At 42.7% G+C, this 19,796-nt stretch overlaps 1 protein-coding gene across 2 annotated transcripts in view; it reads left to right on the top strand.

Moving 5' to 3' along the window:
- Positions 1-242: 242 nt before the first annotated feature.
- The window catches only part of Yipf6 (Yip1 domain family member 6), a 34,044-nt gene continuing 14,490 nt past the window's right edge, over positions 243-19,796 (top strand). Inside the window, exons 1-4 of one of the 2 annotated variants that reach the window (XM_090326268.1) lie at positions 243-507; positions 10,166-10,294; positions 12,510-12,588; positions 18,102-18,144. In XM_090326268.1, the coding sequence (XP_090182394.1) occupies positions 451-507; positions 10,166-10,294; positions 12,510-12,588; positions 18,102-18,144 (308 nt within the window). In that variant the 5' untranslated portion in view covers positions 243-450. The other variant, XM_090326269.1, reaches the window with a different exon arrangement.

Below are 19,796 nucleotides of genomic sequence, written 5' to 3'. Positions count from 1 at the left end.
GTGGGATAGGAGTCAGAAGCTACGGGGGCCGCGGGGGGCGCTGTGGATCCTAGAGATGGGACACCAATGGTTTTTTTCCAGAGAGGGCAGTGCCGAGGGCCGGCCCGCAGAGCTCACTCCAGGCAAACGGAACGGATGCGTCAGGGGAGTCGGCGGGGTGGAAAAGAGCCCGGAGCTCGACCCGGGTTGCACCAGGGCTGCGTGGGAAAGGATAAGGCCAGCCGCGGCTCTGAGGAAACGAGGTAACGTGGAGCCCCGGCCCACGCTTCGAATCCTAACACTGGCACAGCGCCGACAGCGCGGGTTGGGACCGGAGCCATCAGCAGCGGGAGGGCGCCTTTCGGTGACGCAACGTCGGCGCGATGACGTGTTGACCTCACGCGACCTCCACGTCTCAGGTTCCGCAAAGAGCTGTGGGAACGACCCGGATCCTGGAGAAGGAGCGCCAAGATGGCGGAGGCGACGGAGTCTCCCGGCGACCAGGAGACAGCATCGCCCAGGCCCCTGGTGAGCTTGGGAACTGCGACCAAAGGGACCGAGGGTGAGGCAGAGTGCCCCCTAAAAAAAAGTTAGGGGACGGGCTCACGGCCTGCCCAAGCTGGAGGGCCCTTGCTGTACCCAGTGCTAGCACCAGTCCAAACATTGCACCTGTACTCTGTAAAGGCTAAGCGCATTCTCTGGCCTGCTTCTTCCTTCCAGCCTCCTGGTGAACATCTTTTTTTCCCCTCCCTACATTCGCTGGGTGCCTCCTCGATCCTCTACACTGTGCCCAACTCCTGCTTCTTCCATTGCCCCCTCCCTCAGATTCTCTCAAGACCTCCCCCTAGCAGCTGCAGGATTCTCCATAGAAAGAAAAATTGCTGCAACTTGGATGAAAGCTTTTCCTTCTGGAATGACTTCTTCCTCCACCCCGTATCATAGTAGTTGCTCAATAAATGATACTTGCATTTTTTTTTGGTTGGATATTGGCAATTAAGTAGAGTGGACGATTGAGCTCGGAATCAAGTGAACTGTAGTCCTAATTCTGTTTAGGAGTTTAATCTGTTCATCTCCATTCGGCGAGTATTTTATTGAGCACCTTTTGCGTTGTAGGTACCTCATTAAGGCACCTGGACACAGCAATAAACAAGTGAATTTTTTAATGATTTGGAATAGAGTTCACTGGTAGAATGCTTGCTCAGCATAAGCAATGCTCTGAGTTCCATACGTAGTACAGACAAAGAAAGGAGGAAAGAAAACAGTAATTTATTTGAGCCACGTTTCCAAGTTTTTATGGAGCAGTTGTGACCTTGAGTAAAATCACTATACACCCCAGTTTTATGATTTGGGAACTGTAGAAAGTCATCACAGGAATCGTGAAAGGACAGAATGACCTCACACCCACAATGGCTACTGTGTCGTGTCAGAGTTATGGATGTTTAGCTATTTGTAATTCCTAGTTTCCACCCAAATGGGCCTTCCCCATTCCAGGAAGGGTTTTTGCCATTTAAAATCTCATGTAAGGGCTGGGATGTAGTTCAGTGGCAAAGCGCTTGCCTAGCAAGTGCAACATCCTGGGTTTGATCCCCAGGACCAAAAAAGAAAAGACAAAAAAATACAGTTAAAAATAAATAAATAAAATCTCATGTATCCCAAGGGAGTGGGGACATGGGCGGCAGGGAGGGCCTCAAATCAGGTCCACCTGCCTCTATCTCTAGAGTGCTGGGCTTACAGGTATTTAGTACCATTTTCAGCTTCAATGAAGCTTAGCTTAATTAACTTAAGTGGTTATACTCACCCATAATTCTATATCCAATCTACTATTCAACAAATGATGATTGAACTCCTGTAATGTGTAATGCATTATGCCAGTTACCTCAGGGAATGCAAAGGTCCTAACGCTGCGTTGCCTACAGTCTTAATTTCCAGGGATGATACAAATATATACTGCTAAAATAAGGCAGTAGAGAAGCGGAAATTAGATGTAAAATGTCATGAGACTTGACCTCAACCTGGGCACTGTCCCTGAGCATTTCAGCACAAGCCTATTGCTCTACCCACGGGCCTAGGCACTATCCCTGAGCTCTTCAGCTCAAGGCTGCAACCCTATGCTGGAGGCAAGCCTCACTTCCCATTTTCTACAGGTTAATTGGAGCTAAAATTCTCACGTCCTTTTGTGCCTGGGTTGACTTTGAACCTTGCTCCTCAGATCTCAGCCTCCTGAGTAGCTAGGATTACAGCCGTGAGTCATCAAACCCGGCTAAAACATTTGCTGTTAGTTCATGCGAGTAATCCTTCTTAGGAGTCTGAGATCTGAGGATCATGATACAATGCCAGCCTAGGCAGTAAAGTCCATCAGACTATCTCCAATTACCCACCAAAAAGCCAAAAGTGGAAGTGTGTTTCAAGTGCTAGAGTGCCAGCCTTTAGCAAAAAAGCCAAGTGAGTGCAAGAGGCCCTGAGTTCAAGCCTCAGTACACATACACATACACATAGAAAGATGATATTGTGCTCACTTGTAATGATCAACTAAGTTAGAGGTAAAAGTTATATTTGAGAGGCCCCCAAAGATTGGGTATATTTCCAATTTTAGGTGAGTGTAAGAGTTCTTAGTGACTACACACCTGCTGTGTACTAGGCATTTTGTTATACACCCTCTACATATTTCCTACTTCAGTTACCTCTCTTCTGATTGGGAAAATGCAGGCTGAAAGTTGAGAAAATGAGAGGCAAAGAGGTTTGCTTTTTTTTCCCCCCTAAAGTTTATGTCCAGTTAGTGGCCAGGTGTAGCATACACCAGGCCTTCAGTTTAAATTTCAGCACCACAAACAGAAAAACAAGGATCTGCTAGGCACCAGTGGCTCACGCCTGTGATCCTACCTACTCTCCAGGCTGAGATCTCAGAATCACAGTTCAAAGCCAATCTGGGCAGAAGAGTCCCAGGAGACAATTATCTCCACTTAACCACCAGAAAACGAATTGGCACTGTGACTCAAAGTGGTAGAGTGCTACCCTTGCGAAGAAAAGCCCAGGGATAGTGCCCAGGCCCTGAATTCAAGCCCCACAACTGATCAAAAAAAAAAAAAAGAAACATCTTTGTGATGTTGCAGATTGAGCTCGGGGCCTTCCACAGATGGCACATATAGCTACATTCCCAGCCCTCCTTTTTCTTTCTTTCTTTTTTCCTTCCTTCCTTCTTTCCTTCCTTCCTTCCTTCCTTCCTTCCTTCCTTCCTTCCTTCCTTCCTTCCTTTCATCGTTCTGTCTGTCCTAGGTCTTGAATTCAGGGAGGGCCTGAACACTCTGCATGGACATTCCAGCTCTCCTTTTTGAGCTATTTTCTTAGTACTGCTGTGATATTGTTCTTCCAAATCCTAGAGTTGCTTGTTTTGTGTTACTTTGCTGCCTGCCACATTTAGCAGACACGGAACAGTATAGTAGAAGGAACAAGCTGTGCAGCCAAAAGGAGCTCTGTTCCCATCTCAGACTGGGAGTCTGACCTAGTGGTACAGTGCTTGTCTAGAATGCATGAAGCCATGGGTTCCATTTCTTGCTACCATATACACAGAAAAAGCCAAAAATGGTGCTGTGGCTCAAATGGTAGAGCGCTATCCTTGAGAAAGCTCAAGGTCAGTGCCCAGGTCCTAAGTTCAAGGCCCAGGACTGGCAAAAAAAAGACTTGAGTGGAGAAAACAAAGAATTAAGTGGCCAGTCGTGTGTGAGTGTGTGTGTGTGTGTGTGCGTGTCTTGTAGCTTGAACTGGGGCCTGGTTTCTGTCCCTGAGCTTTTATGCTCTAGGCTAGCACTCTACAACTTCAACCACAGCTCTACTTCTGGCTGTTTTGGTCATTAATTGGAAATAATCACAGACTGGCTTTGAACTGAGGTCCTCATATCTCAGTCTCCTCAGTAGCTAGGATTATAGCCATAGTGTTATTGGTGCATGACATTGGATGTTTATCATGATTTCAGCTCTCTAGGCTTAGATAATGGTGCTGTGGCTCAAGTGGTAGAATGCTAGCCTTGAAAAAGCTCAAAGACAGTACCGAGACCCTGATATCAAGCCCTAGGACTGACAAAAAATCCAGGGCTGGGAATGTGACTTAGTGGTAGAGTGCTTGGGTAGCATGCATGAAACCCTGAGTTCAATTCCTCAGTACCATCTGAACAGAAAATGCTGGAAGTGGCACTGTGGCTCAAGTGGTAGAGTGGTAGTCTTGTATAAAAGAAGCTCAGAGACTGTGGCTAGTACCTGAGTTAAAGTCCCAGGACTGGCAAAAAAAAAATCAGAGCTGGGTACCAGTGGCTCATGTCCGTAATCCTAGCTACTCAACAGGGTGAAATCTGAGGATTATGGTTCAAAGCCAGCCTGGGCAGTAAAGTCTCTGTGAGACTCTTATTTGCAAATAAGCATTCAAAAACCTTGGACCAGAGCTGTGGCTCAAAGCAGTAGAGTGTTTGCCTTGAGCAAAAGAGCTCAGAGACAACCCCTAGGCCCTGAGTTCAGACCCTTTGAGGGACAAAAAAATTCAATGGTTATCATTTCAGACATTTCTTCAGGCTGCGGCATCTCTCTTCTCATTCTAGAACTCTCAGTTTATGAGTAGATAAGAGTTAGATGCTCTATTTTAACCCCCCTCCAAACCAAAAGAATTCATTGTTTTAAGAAGGTCTATCAGTGTTTCCCAAGTGGACTTCAAACTTGTGTTCTCTATCTGTTACTATGTTCATTTTTTTTCTAGTGCTACTCTGTATATGTGCATATATGTACATGCATGCATGCTACTACCAGGATTTGAACTCAGTGTCTAGGCACAATCTTTACTTTTTCACTCTAGGTTTTTGTACTACCACTTGAGCCATAGTTACAGTCAGTTCCAGCCTTTTCCTGGTTAGTTGGAGATAGTTGTCTCTAGGACATTCCTACCCAGTCTGGCTTTGAATAGGGATTTTCAGATCTCAACCTTCTAGGTCTGTAGTTTCACAAGCATGAACCACCAGCTATGGTTAGTGATGCATTCTGATTCTTAGGCTTTTCACCTTCTTGCGTTCACCAACATTCCTGTATTTTTTTTTAATGAGAATCAATGCTAATGAAAGGAAGCAGCTAGTAGCTCTAGAGTCTGGGGGTGGTACAGTGAGGTTTTTTTTTTTCAATTAATTTTTTATTAAATAATTTATTAATGTTGATTTTTACATCATATTTTAAATGACAAGTTTAACAAAAAAGTGTTCAAGGAGGGAATCTCTATTTACAATCACTGGGACTGTATTTTTCCTTCTGGAGCACCTAACTTATTCATAATCGTCTTTTTTTTTTTCTGATCACTCCAACATGTGGGTCGTATCCAAACCTGTTTTTGGTGATAAGGACTTGATAAATCCCTATTTTTCTCAGAATAGTAGTTGCTCCCTTTTCTTCCCCTCCCCGACTGCCTGCCTGCCTGCATGCCTGCCTGCCTGCCTGCCTTCCTTCCTTCCTTCCTTTCCCTCCCTCCCTCCCTCCCTCCCTCCCTCCCTCCCTCCCTCCCTCCCTCCCTTCCTTCCTTCCTTCCTTCCTTCCTTCCTTTCTTCCTTTCTTCCTTCCTTCCTTCCTTCCTTCCTTCCTTCTTTCCTGCCTGCCTGCCTGCCTGCCTGCCTGCTTTCTTTCCCTCCCTTCCCCGTCCCTCCCTCTCTTCCTTTCCTTCCCTCCCCCTCTTTCTTTCTCTTTCTTTCTTTCTTTCTTTCTTTCTTTCTTTCTTTCTTTCTTTCTTTCTTTCTTTCTTTCTTTCTTTCCCTTTCCTTTCCTTTCTTTCCCTTTCCTTTCTTTCTTTCTTCCCTCCTTCCTTCCTTCCTTCCTTCCTTCCTTCCTTCCTTCCTTCCTTCCTTTCTTTCCTTTCTTTCCTTTCTTGCCCTGGTGCTTGAACTTGGAGTCTGGGCACTATACTGGGCACTATCCTTGAGTTTTCTCAAGGCTAACACTCCACCACTTGATCCCCAGTACTACTTCTGGTTGTTTATTGTGTATGCATATGTACCAAGGAATCAAACTCAGTGGTAGGCAAGAACTCTACCACTAGGCTACACGCCTGGCCCAGTTGCTCCCTATTCTATACCTGAAACTACACTGTCCTCCTTCTGATCTTTCTGTGGAAAGCCTGCAAGTGACTGCAAGTGAATATTCCTTCAGAAAGTTGTTGTCAGGAGTTTTCCTGCTAGCTATACATTGCCTTTAGCAATTTATTTAATACCATAACTGAATTCTTTCTCATCTGTGTGATGTGTGCTATTGCTGTCTTGTACCTTGCTACAGCTAAACAAGTGCTGATGTCATATGTTTTCTTTTCTTTTCCTTTTTTTGGCTAGTCCTGGGGCTTGAACTAAGCCCGAGCACTGTCCTTGAGCTTTCTCAAGGCTAATGCTCTACCACTTGAGCCTCAGCACCACTTTCAGCTTTTTCTGTGTATGTGGTACCAGTGAATCGATCCCAGGGCTTTGTGCATGCAAGGCAAGCACTGTACCACTAGGCCAAACACCTGGCTCCTCCTATGTCTTCTTGGAAGCATGTTTCCTTAGATTTTGCATTCTGACCACTTGATAGCCTATTGTGTGTTCAAGGACAGTTAGTAGGATTTTGTAATTTCTCTAGTGTTTTCTTGTTCTGGTGGGGATGATGCCCTTCTAGATCTTAGAAGTCAAAATACAGTATTGCCCTGATCTAGTCACTTGTAGTCATTCTTACCTAGATGCTGATGGCTTATGCCTGTCACCTTAGCTACTTGGAAGGTTGAGAATGGTAGGATCATTCTTTGAGGCTAATCTGGTTGAAAAGTTTGCAAAACCCATTCTCAAACCATGGTTTAGTGCAGTATTGCTTTATATTTAATTCAATATACAACAAGTTCATTTATTTATTTTTACTGTTTTACTTCATATGTGAAGTATTTAAGTACTTCAAAACAATATATAAGTCTGGCGCAGTAGCTCATGCCTGTAATCCTAACTACTCAGGAGACTGAGATCTGAGGATCAAGGTTCAAAACCAGCCCAGGCACTAAACTCCATGAGACTCTTATTCCCCATTAGCCACTAGAAAACCAGAAGTAGCACTGTGGCTCAAAGGTAGGGCGGTAGCCTTGAGCTGAAGAGCTCAGGGACAGCACCGCTGTCCTGAGTCCAAGCCCCACGACCAACAAAACAACATGCAGAGGAAAACATATTTGAGAACGACCAACTTCTCTCTCACTGTGCTCCATCCCCCAATTCCTTCTTTTCTTCTGGGAAAAACATCAAAAATTATACAGCCTATCTTTGTTCATACAAAATAGAATGGTTGGGGCCAGGAGCGTAGCTTAGTGGTAGAGTGCTTGCCTAGCATGCATGAAGCCCTGGGTTCAATTCCTTGGTACCACATACATAGAAAAAGCCAGAAATGGTGCTGTGGCTCCAATGGTAGAGTCTAGCCTTGAGCAAAAAGTGTCCAAGGACAGTGCCCAGGCCCTGAGTCCAAGCCCCAGAACTGGCAAAAAAAAAATAGAATGGTTAAGAGGTTTTTCATCATTTGTCTGAACAACTTCATTCTTCATATGAAGTTTCATCATACAGTTTTGTGTCTCATTTATCTGCAACTGTGCCTACAAGGCTAAAATCGCCTAAGAAGGGATTGTTTCTCTCTTTTTTTTTCTCAGTTTTTTTATTGTAAGTAGTAAAAGGGTTACATGATATTTGCCAGATAGAATGTGCATTAATTCATATACATTGATACCCTTTCACATGTGTTGGTACCCATTACCCTCCCCCACACACCCCCCACCTGGGATTGTTTCTCTTTTCTTAGGAAAGAATAGATTCCACAGTTTTGGGTCATAATAATCAAATTCAACAGATGAACATAAGAGTTTCAAATTGCCGTTCATTCACCAGTGGGTCACACCTGTGATTCTAGCTACTTAGGAGTCTAAGATCTGAGAATCATAGTTCAAAGCCAGCCCAGGGAAGGAAAGCCCATGAGACTTATCAGCAATTGCTGTGGCTCAAAGTAGTAAGGTACTGCTTTGAACAAAAGAGATTCAGGGACAGTGCCCAGGCCCTGAGTTCAACCCCACAACATACCAAAAAAAGTTTCAAATTGTATTCTATATTTACTTGGAGAGTTTTGATCAGATCTATAATGCCCAAGTAACCTGGAAGGCAGAATGAGACATATTTTGCTGTTGTCCTTTTCCTCCTATTTCTTATTATATGTCATACAATGCTTCTTCTCAGCCAGCAGAGGGCACTGCCACCTACTAAGAAGTGCCACTGTTTTAAGGATCACTTTTTTGTTATCCTTTCTAAGGAATTACATCATTTGAGTTCTCTCCAAGTCGACATATTTAGGTTAATACACTTTTGTATACTTGGATACCACCCTGAAGTGTGTGATGTGTGTTGTGAGTGAGTGTGTGTGTGTGTGTGTGTGTGTGTGTGTGTGTGTATACATATGTGTATATTTAATTGATCCATTCATCCATTGAGAAGCTCTTAGGCTGATCCATACTTTGGCCATAGTGAATAGTGTTGTAATGAACTTGGTTATGCTGGTGGCTTTACTGTATCCTGGTTTGTAATTTGAATAAATGCCCAAGAGTAGAATTGTTGGATCATAGGATAGGAATTAGGTATTCAAAAGTAAGGGATAGAACCAAGGGGAGGGGTGGTAGACAAAGGAAGAGAGGGAAAATACAACCATAAAATTCAATGCAAATTATACAAAATTCAGAAAATTGGGGGGAATAGTGGGTTAGGAGAAGTGGGGGAGAATGATAAAAAGGGGTGATGGATTAAGATTCATTGAATTCATTTATATACTATTTTGTTGAGTAGCAGCCCCTTTGTACAACTAAAGGTAAAAATAAAAATTTTAATTATTAAATTTTTTTCCTAAGCTGCAGCTGTTATCTCAGTGTTGCTAATTGTGTCTTGTAGATGTTTAATCCTTGAAAGAGAGGAAGTATTTGAAAGAGAGAAAATGTCTGTGGCATTTACTTTTAGTACTTCGTGTGTGTGTGTGTGTGTGTGTGTGTGTGTGTGTGTGTGTGTGTGTGTGTGGTCCTGGGGCTTGAACTCTGGGCCTGAGCACTGTCCCTGAACTCTTCAGCTCAAAGTTACTGCTCTACCCCTGAGCCACAGCCCGACTTCCCATTTTCTAGTGATTAATTAGAGATAAGAGTCTTATGTTCTTGGGTGCGGGGGAGGGAAATGGAGACAAAAACATGAGCAGGGGTAGCAAAAATTGTTAAGTAATGCACCTCCTAGCTGGTGAATATAATGTAACCCTGTTAGTTACAATAAAAATATATTAAAATTGAACATTTAGAAGATAAAAGGCACCTATAACAATCCAAATACAGAAAAATATGTGACTTTGCTATATCTCTCTAAATGGAAAATTTGCCTTCTTTCAACCCTTTTGGGGGTCATTAAAATATTTTGAAAGCAATAAAAAAGTAACAAATTCGGGGCTGGGAGTTTGGCCTAGTGGTAGAGTGCTTGCCTAGCATGCACGAATACCCGGGTTCGATTCCTCGGTACCACATATATAGAAAAAAGCCGGAAGTGGTGCTGAGGGTCAAGTGGTAGAGCTCTAGCCTTGAGAAAGTCCAAGGACAGTGCTCAGGCCCTGAGCTCAAGCCCAGGACTAGCAAAAAAAAAGTAACAAGTTTAATGAAAGAGAGAAAATGAAGCTAATGGAGGGGAGAGATGAATGCAATGTGAAAGATCCAAGATGACAGGTCAGTGGTTCAGTGGCTTATTGTAGTTATGGTAATAAAGAAAGCTAAAGTGTAAGATGGAAAAAGACACTGGTACAAATATGCAACCTCCTACTGTTAAGAGACAGAAATAAACCTAGCTGAACAAACAAAAAAGTCTCACATTCTTTGGTGCCTGGGCTGCTTTGAACCTCGATCCGCAGATCTCAGCTTCCTGAGTAGCTAGGATTACAGACATGAGACACCGTGCCCAGCTACTACTTTTAGTACTTCTTACTACATTCTGTCTCCTTAAATTGAAAGACATGCTAGAAAATTGTAGTTTAGTTTTATTGCTTAATGTCTATTAACCTAACACATACTTTCACTGCAGAATTACCTGGTCCCTAACCTAGGAAAAATCTTTGTGGAATGCTATGGTTGATTATAGGCTTAACGTTTTCCTAATTCTCTTAGTTTGCAGGACTTTCAGATATATCCATCTCTCAAGACATCCCAATAGAGGGAGAAATCACCATTCCTATGAAATCTCGCATTCGAGACCGTGACAGCTCCACCTTAAATGAATCTGTTCAGAATACTATCGTAAGTTCAACTGACCGACAGAATTTCTCCCCAGCATCATGGGAATAAATTGCTAATATGACTCTGAAATAGGATTTCTTGGTTCACTGAATTTCAGTATATTCTACTTACTGAAATTTAATATTTTCCCTAATAGTCTTTCTGGGAGAGCAGTTGGCTACAAGCAATACTAAGCTGGGTGCTGGGTGGCTTATGCCTATAATTCTAGCTGCCAGGAAGCTGAGGATCACAATTTGAAGGCACAGGAAAACCTAGTTTAATTATATACCAAAAAGTGAATAGTAGAGTTATGGCTCAAAATGGTAGTGTACTTGCGTTGAGCAAAAAAAAAAGCTCAGGGACAACAACCAAGTCTTGAATTCAAGCCCCATGATTGACATGTGCACACGCATGTGTGCATACACAGACACGAATTTTTCAGTGTCCATAATACTTTTTTGAGGATTTTAACAAAAAAAATTCAGTCTTCAAAGTTGTTCATTATACCATTTTTTGTAATAGAGGAAAGTTGAAAACAAATGAACAACATATGAAATACTCGTTGAGGGCTGGAAATGTAGCTTAGTGGTAGAGTGCTTTCCCAAAATGTATGAAGCCCTGGGTTCAATTCCTCAGCACCACATAAAGAGCAAAAGCCAGCTGGATGCAGTGGCTCACACCTTTAATCCTAGTTACTCAATCTGAGGATCTAGGTTCAAAGCCAGCCCAGTCACAAAAGAACCTGAGACTCATCTCCAATTAACCTCTACAAAACAGGAAGTGGGGTTTGGCTCAAGGGTAGGGCGGTAGCCTTGAGCTGAAAAGCTCAGGGACAGTGCCCAGGCTGAGCTCAAGCATCATGACCCACAAAAACAAAACAACAGAAAAAGCCAGAAGTGGCACTGTGGATCAAGTGGTAGAGCTCTGGCCTTGAGAAAACCCAAGGACAGTGCTCAGGCCCTGAGCCCAAGCCCACGAGTGGCAAAAAAGTAGGTTATTTCTACTCTATTTTGAAAAGTTATGTTTGCCTACATCAAGCCAGTTTATTTTACAAGTTACAAAGAATGCCATGTCACCAGGCACCAGTGCCTCATGCCTTGTAATCCTAGCTGCTCAGGAGGCTGAAATCTGAGTGTCATGGTTCCAAGCCATCTCAGGAAGAAAAGTCTGAGACTTTGTCTCCAGTTAATCACAAAAAAGCCAAAAGTAGAGATATGGCGCAAGTCATAGAGCACAAGTCTTGAGTAAAAAGGCTGTGCCCTGGCCCTGTGTTTAAAACCCAGGACTGGCGCTTACACACATGCGTGCAAGCGTGCTCTCTCTCTCTCTCTCTCTCTCTCTCTCTCTCTCTCTCTCTCTCTCTCTCTCTCTCTCTCTCTCTCTCATTCTCTCTCTCTCTCTCTCCCTCACTCCCTCTCACTTTCTCTCCCTCTCTCCTCTCTCCCTCTCTCCCTCTCCCCCCCCTCCCCCTCCCTCCCTCCCTCTCCCCCTCTCTCCCCCTCTCTCTCTCCTTTCCTCCCCTCTCTCTCCCTCCTTTCCTCCCCTCTCTCTCCCTCCTTCCCTTCCCTCTCTCTCTCCCTCCTTCCTTCCCTCCCCTCTCTCCCCAGCTCTCTTTCCCCCTTTTCTCTCCCCCTCTCTCTTTCCCTCTCTCTCTCCCCTTCCCCCTCTCCCCCTTCTTCCCTCCCCCCTTTCTCTCCCCTCCCCCCTTTTCCATCTTCTCCCTCCTTTCCCCCCCACCTCTCTCTCTCTCTCTCTCTCTCTCTCTCTCTCTCTCTCTCTCTCTCTCTCTCTCTCTCTCTCTCTCTCTCTCTCTCTGTTGTCTAGAAAGCAGTGCTGGAGGACCTCATGTATCAACTGGATGTCACATGCTATGTTTGGCTGAGCAGCTTACCTTAGTCTCTCTGAGTAGTATATAGGAATGGCTATGTTTCTCTTTTACAGAGTTTTCAAATTTGGAGCAGAAATGGCAGATAGTTCTGCAGGTATAGTTGATTTGGTTTAATGCCTGAGGATTGGCCTTGACTTCAAGCCCCATTAGTGAACAAATAGGAAAAGGACTTTCCTGGATTTTGGCTTAAGGTGTTACTAGAGAAAATGTCCCTTTCCTCTGGTTTTCTGGAGTTAGTTCAGAAATTCAATGAAGAGCTCCCAGGACATTAAAATATTTTAGCAAATTAAGGGAAGAGATTGTCTTGTACCATTGGTTACTACAGTGCAAGTTGTTTATTTCTTTCAGATGCGGGATCTGAAAGCTGTTGGAAAAAAATTTATGCATGTGTTGTATCCAAGGAAAAGTAACACTCTTCTGCGGGACTGTAAGTATTTGTGGTTTGTGAGAATTTGCTGCATAACCATGTACCTTATCATTAGTATTGTAGAAGCCAAACACAGAGGTCATTTTGTTCATGGAAGAAATATGCAGATGGCGGCTGGGAGTTTGACCTAGTTGTAGAGTGCTTGCCTAGCATGCATGAAGACCCGCGTTCAATTCCTCAGTGCCACATACACAGAAAAAAGCCATAAATGGCGCTGTGGCTCAATTGGCAGAATGCTAGCCTTGAGTAAAAAGCCCAAAGACAGTGCTCAGACCCTGAGTTCAATTCCCAGGACTGACAAAAACAAAAAACAAATATGCAGATGGAATTTTAGAGCTAATTTACAAAGAAATAGCTGAGGTTAAAAGGGATTGCTGTCAATCAATAGAAAAATATAGACTCTCTACCCCTACTTAGAAAATGCCATAGTAGACAGTGCAAAACAATACTGCTATAGGCTACTATTACAGCACAAAACTGACCATGTCCAAGAGAAGGCAGGTGTGTTAATGCTCAGTTAGAATGCCAGCAGTGTGCCAGTGATGCACAACTGTAATCCTAGGCAACTGAGATCTGAGCATCCTGGTTCAGAGCCAGCAAGGCAGAAAAGTCTGTGAGATTTTAATCTCTAAATAACCAGCAAAAAAAGTGAATGGATCTGTGGCTTAATTGGTCGAACACCATTTTTGAGCAAAAAAGCTAAGGGATAGCACCTTGACCCTGAGTTCAAACCTCAGTACCAATATAAAACAAACCAGTAAAGTACCTAGTATTGATGCACGAATTTACAGTATATTTATTGGCATTTCTTTTTTTTAATTGTATTGTGTTGTTGGGGTGATGTATAGAGCAGGTACAGTTACATTCATCAGGTACTGGATACATTGTTTCTTTTTTTGAAATTTTATTTTTAATATTTTTGCCTGGGGCTTGAACTCAGGGCCTGAGCACTGTCTTTTGGTCTTTTATTTATTTACTGTTTTATTATTTTGGGTAGAGCTAAAACGCCTAGTCATTTAGAAATAGTATTCCTTTTAAAATTTTGATTGATTGATTGATTGACTGTAGGTCATGGGGCTGGAAGTCTGGGTCTGGACTCTGACCTTGAGCTCTTCAGCTCAAGGCTATGGCCCTACTCCTTGAGCCACAGCTGCACTTCCCGTATTCTAGAGGTTAGTTGGAGATAAGTGTCTCACAGTATTTAGGGCCTGGGTTGGCTTTGAACCTTGATCCTCAGATCTCAGCCTCCTGAGTAGCTAGAATTAAGGTGTGAGGTACCGAAACTGGAGTGTATTCTACTTTTTATTGTATTTTACTGTTGGATAACGTATAGAGGGGTTAGAATAACATTTTTCAGCTAATGGGTGCATTACTTCTCTGACCTATTAATATCCCTTCTCATGTTTTTGTCTCCTTTTCCCTTCCCCTATGTCCTTGGGCTTTCTCAAGGCTAGAGCTCTACCACTTGAGCCACAGAACCACTCTGGCTTTTTCTATGAGTAATTGAACCCAAGTCTTAGTGCATGCTAGGCAAGCACTTTACCACTAGGTCAAACTCCCGGCCCTGAATACATTACTTCTTGAACATGGATACCCTTTTTCATGGTTTTCTCCACTTTCCCTCCGCTCTTTATTGGCATTTGTATCATTTCATTTTATGACTACTTTCTTTGTTAAAGGATTGTCTGGAGATTGGGAATAAAGTTTAGTGGTAGAGTGCTCGCCTAGCATGCATGAAGCCCTGGGTTTGATTCCCCAGGACCACATACACAGAAAAAGCTGGAAGTGATGCAGTGCCTCAAGTGGCAGAGTGCTAGTTTTGAGCAGAAAGTGTCAAGGGCCAGGCGTGGTGTCTCACACCTGTAATCCTAGCTACTCAGGAGGCTGAGATCTGAGGATCATGGTTCTAAGCCAGCTTGAGTACAAAATTCTGTGAGACTTTTTTTTTGCCAGTCCTGGGGCTTGAACTCAGTGCCTTAGCACTGTCCTTGGGCTTTCTCAGGGGTAGAGCTCTACCACTTGAGCCACAGCACTACTTCCAGCTTTTTCAAGGTATGTGGTACCAAAGAATAGAACTCAGGTATTGTGCATGCTAGGCAAGCATCCTGCCACTAGGTCAAACTCCTAGCCCCATGAGACTCTTATCTCCAATTAACAACCAGAAAACCAGAAGTGGCATGGTGGGTCAAGTGGTAGAGTGATAGGGTTTTTTGGGAGGTGGGGGCAGTCCTGGAGCTTGAACTCAGGGCTTGAGCACTATTGTTGGGCTTTTTCAAGACTACAGCTCTACCACTTGAGCCATAGCGCCACTTCTGGCTTTTTGTATGTATGTGGTAATCGAGGAATTGAACCCACATCTTTGGGCATGCTAGGAAGGCACTCCACTAGTAGGCCTAACTTCCGATCCCTAGAGCACTATCTTTGAGCTGAAAAGCTCAGGGACAGCACCCAGGCCCAGAGTTCAAGCCCCACTACTGACCCAAAAATAAATAAATAAATAAACAAATAAATAAATAAATAAATAAGATTATTAGGCTATTTGTTTTTCTTTTCAAGCAGTCTTCATTTTTTTTTACTATGTTGTTTGTTTTGCTTTGAGACAGTCTCTCCATACATCCCATTGGGACTCAAATTCATAATCTGTTTTTTAAATCAAATCAGAGCCAGCTGCAGTGGCTCATGCCTTTAATTCCCTCCCTACTTGGAAGGCAAAGATTGGGAGAATCATAATTCAAGGCCAGCCCAAGCAAAGTCAGCAGGACCCCATCTCAACAAAATAAGCAGACATAATTTGAACTGTGCAAGAGACCCTTAGGCCATAGTTGGAGCCAACTCAGGGCAAAGATATTAGGCCCTATCCAAAAAATGACTACAGCAAAAAAAATGAGGCATCCTTCAGTTCACCAAAAAGAAAAGGCACACTAATTAATTATGTAAAAACAGGCTGAGAAAAAAAAAGACATAAGAATCTTTGGTTACTTAGCCTAGTCAAAAACTAGTAGTATTTGAATTATCTTGCTTTGCAAACCCCATATTTCTCCTAATATAGAATTATTCCATTTTTTAAAAAATCCAGAAACTGGATGCAGCATCAGAATCATTGGATGCTGGGTGATGCAGATAACAAAGGACTGGACACAGATTTCCCTCATAAATGTGGATTTCCATATCAGTTCTCTCAGCAGAGTGCCAGTCAGATCTTGGATAAGATAGTTAACTTTTCTAGGGGTCTAGGTTCTTCAGTGTTACACTGGTGATAATAGCTCAGTATAGATGAGACATGCTAATTCTGTAGATCATGTGACAGAGCACCTGGCATTTAGGCATGCCACTGATGGTATTTATATTTCTAGCATGCCCCAACACATATGGACGCATTTTTTGTGCTGGTCCTGGGGCTTGTGCTGTACCTGAGCTTCTTTTGCTCAAGGCTAGTACTCTACTACTTGAGCCACAGCTCCACTTCCAGCTTTTTTTTTTGGTGGTTAATTGGCAATTAATTGGAGTGGCTCACAGACTTTCCTGCCAACACTGGGTTCAAACCAAGATCCTCAAATCTCAGACTTCTGAGTAGCTAGAATTACAAGATGAGCCAGCCAGCGGCCACTGGATACATTATTTTCTTTAATCCTATAATAGCCTGAGAAGTCAATGTTATTTTTTCCTATGAGGCTTGTTGTTGCTTTTTTGCCAGTCCTGGGGCTTAAACTCAGAGCCTGTGCACTATCTTGAGCTTTCTCAAGGCTAGTGTTTCAGCATCTGAGCGACAGCACCACTTCTGGCTTATTTCTGTTTATAAAGTACTAAGAAATTTAACCCAGGGTTTTGTGCATGTTAGGCAAATAGTCTACTACTAGTCCACATTCCTAATCTGCTATTCTTCCACCTGAGACAGACAGCCTCTCCGTTTGTAGTCCAGGCCAGTCTTGAACTCCCCATCCTCGTGCCTTGGCTTCATGATTGCTAGTTTATAGAATTGTACACTCAGAATTGGGAGTTAGGTTGGAACAGCAGAGGTGGAAGCTTTGCCATCTGAATTCTAAGAGCAGGAATTAGAGGGGAGATACTGGGATAAAGGTAGAAAATGCCACCAGTATATGACCGCTTAACTACTCCTGGGCGGGTGGCTGCTGGTATGTGTCAGCATACAGTAGAGATCTGCTCATTCATGTTTATGTCAGCACTGTTCACAGATGTCGAGCTGTGGAATCATCCTAGGTGCCCAGCAACCCATGAAGGATAGATAACATGCAGCTATGGGGAACAACGAAATTGTGTCATTTGCGGGAAATTGCCTAGAATTGGAGATTAGCATTAAAGCAAAATAAGTGAATTAATATGACATGAATATAAAAGGAAGACTATTTGCAAGAAACCAGCAGGATTGTGGAGGAAGGGGAGGCTATGGTGATGGAGGTTGTGAATGTGATTGGAGAACTCAGGAGCATATATGAAAAATACCCATGAAACCAGTCAAACCCCTCACTTTCTTCAATGACTGTACACTAATACCAGGAAAAACATTTCTAGGTTGTTGTCTTTTACCTGTTTTATGGTGATTATGTATGTTTAAGGGTATGAGTTTCCCATAGAGTCAACTACAGAAACAGTATCCTGTGTGCTATGAAAAAGTTTTTAAGAATGTATTTTAATTCTCTTTAAGGAGTTGTACAAGGGAGTTATGAATACAGCGCCTCTTGATCAAAACACCCCTTTCAACATTTTCTCCCCCTTCCACCCCATCCCTTCCCTCACTTTTCTTAATTTTTAGGTTATGTATTGAATTTATGCCATATAACAAAGTAATTTATATATATATAATGCCTCTGGCACTCATGCAGTCATAAATAAACTGAAGTATAATAAACTCAGATCTGAGGATCAAGGTTGAAACCCATGAACTGGAATCCATGAGAATCTTATCTCCAGTTAACCAGTAGCAAACTTGAAGTGGAGATGGTGGCTCAAAGGATAGGGTGGTAGCCTTGAGCTGAAGAGCTCAGTGTCAGCACCCAGCCCAGAGTTCAAGATCCACGACTGACTTAAAAAAACAAAAAGTGGTAGAGTGCTTGCTTAGCATGCACAAAACCCCAGGCTCAATTCCTCCATACCACATAACACAGAAAAAGCCGGAAATGGTACTGTGGCTCAAATGGTAGAGCGCTAGCCTAGAGAAAGCCAAACACAGTGCTCACTCCCTGAATTCAAGCCCCAGGACTGGAAAAAAAAACAAAAACACACAAAAAAACAAAATTGGAGCACAAATAGTACAATTTTTTAGAAAGACTAAGTCAAAGTCCAACAAAATACGTCCCTGGAAATGGGTAATTGCAAGGGAGTCAGGAGGTGAAAGGTATAGAAGAATGAATGGGTGAAATTAATGGAATGCAGACAAAAAGGCATTGCATATGTCACACAACCAAGAAAAGAAAATGGGGTGGATTGAATGGGGGGGGAATGACAGTTTTTCCCAATGATTTCTTACACATTTTTCTGTCCTTTCTTGCCTTTAGGGGATCTGTGGGGCCCTTTGATCCTCTGTGTGACACTGGCACTGTAAGTACAACACGTCCTTTCTTTCACATGTGAACTATATTGTGCACTTTTGTGCAGTTTCAGGATTGAGGGGAAAACTGTGACAGAATGAGGAAAGGGTGACATTGTCCAAAAAGAAATGTACTCTGCCTTACTTATGTAACTATAACCTTTCTGTACATCACCTCTATTATAACAATTTAAAAAATTAAAAATTGAGGGGCCAGGTGCGGTGGCACACACCTATAATTCTAGTTACTCAGAAGACTGAGATCTTAGGACTGTGGTTCAAAGCCAGCTAGGTCACTAAAAAGTCCATGAGACTCTTATCTCCAGTTAATCACCAGGAAACCGGAAGTGGTGCTATGACTCAAGGGGTAGGGTGGTAACCTGGAGCAGAAGAGCTCAGGAACAGCGACCAGGCCCAGAGTTCAAGTCCAAAGAAGACAAAAAAAAGAATTGAGGGTAATTTTGATACAATATAACCTTTAGGTGTTCTTCGTTTTGAGTCAGGATCTTGTTATATAGCTCAAGTTAGCCTAGAACTCATGATTTTCCTTCCTCAGTGTACACTAATTTGTTTTGATTGAATCCAATTTGATCACTGGTGATTGAATCCAGAGCTTTGAACATGCTAGGGAAATGCTTTACCAATTGAGTTAAACTCTCAGATTGAGAATGTGTGCATTTACATCGTAATGTAGTTATTCTATATAACTTTACAGACATATGAAGGGAAGATTAACCTTAAATATTATGTAGCTGAAACCCCACTTTGTTGCAGAGAAGATGAGTCTTAACCCATGATATGACATATTTAGTGGCCGAACTTGGATGAGCACATGTGTATGTTATGCCTTCTAGACTAGACAAGACTGTTTCTATCGATGTAGAAGCAGTAAGGCATGCAGAAAACAACTTCACATGCATCTGACTGGCAGAATTGAAGCTGGAGCATGTGCAGCCACATATACTGACAGGCAGCACTGCTGGGCAAGACATACTGTGTGTCTTCTCTGGACTCTGTATGAGGAACAGATTGTGAGTTTGCTGTTACTATTTGTTTTTATTAAAAGTTTTTATTAATGCTGAGTTTTTACATATTTCAAATGTCATGTTCTACGAACAAGTATTCAAGAAAACTATATGCAATCACTCACACATAAATTTAAGAACATAATTAAAATTAAGCCGAGTCTTTGTATGTCCTAGATACATATTAATCTATAAATCAACATATATCTATAGAGTATATAGCCCATCATAGATTTTTATGTCTATGCAGTTTTGTTTATATCTCCAATACCATGTCCATAACATTGGGTACCCAAATATTGAGTCCTTGCTCTTGTACTGTTAGGAAATGTTTGGATATAATAGCCACATATTAAGGATACCATGCACCTTTTGTTCCTTTGGTCTTGACTTGTGTCACTCATCATGATTTGCCTTAGATTCATCCACTTCCCTGCAGATGCCATTATTTTATCTTGTCTGTTGGCTATGTGTGTGTGTGTGTGTGTGTATCACATTTTCTGTATCCATTCATCTGCAGTAGGGCATCTGGATTGTTTCCATCACCTGGCTATTGTGAATAGTGCAGAGATGAACATAGCTGAACAGCTGTCCTTATCATATCTTGGGTTATGATGTTCAGGATAGATGCCCAGAAG

Source organism: Megascapheus bottae, chromosome X (genome assembly GCF_031878675.1).
Source record: "Megascapheus bottae isolate mThoBot1 chromosome X, mThoBot2.hap1, whole genome shotgun sequence".
Lineage (NCBI taxonomy): Eukaryota > Metazoa > Chordata > Mammalia > Rodentia > Geomyidae > Megascapheus > Megascapheus bottae.
This window is presented reverse-complemented; position numbering and strand designations above follow the sequence as displayed.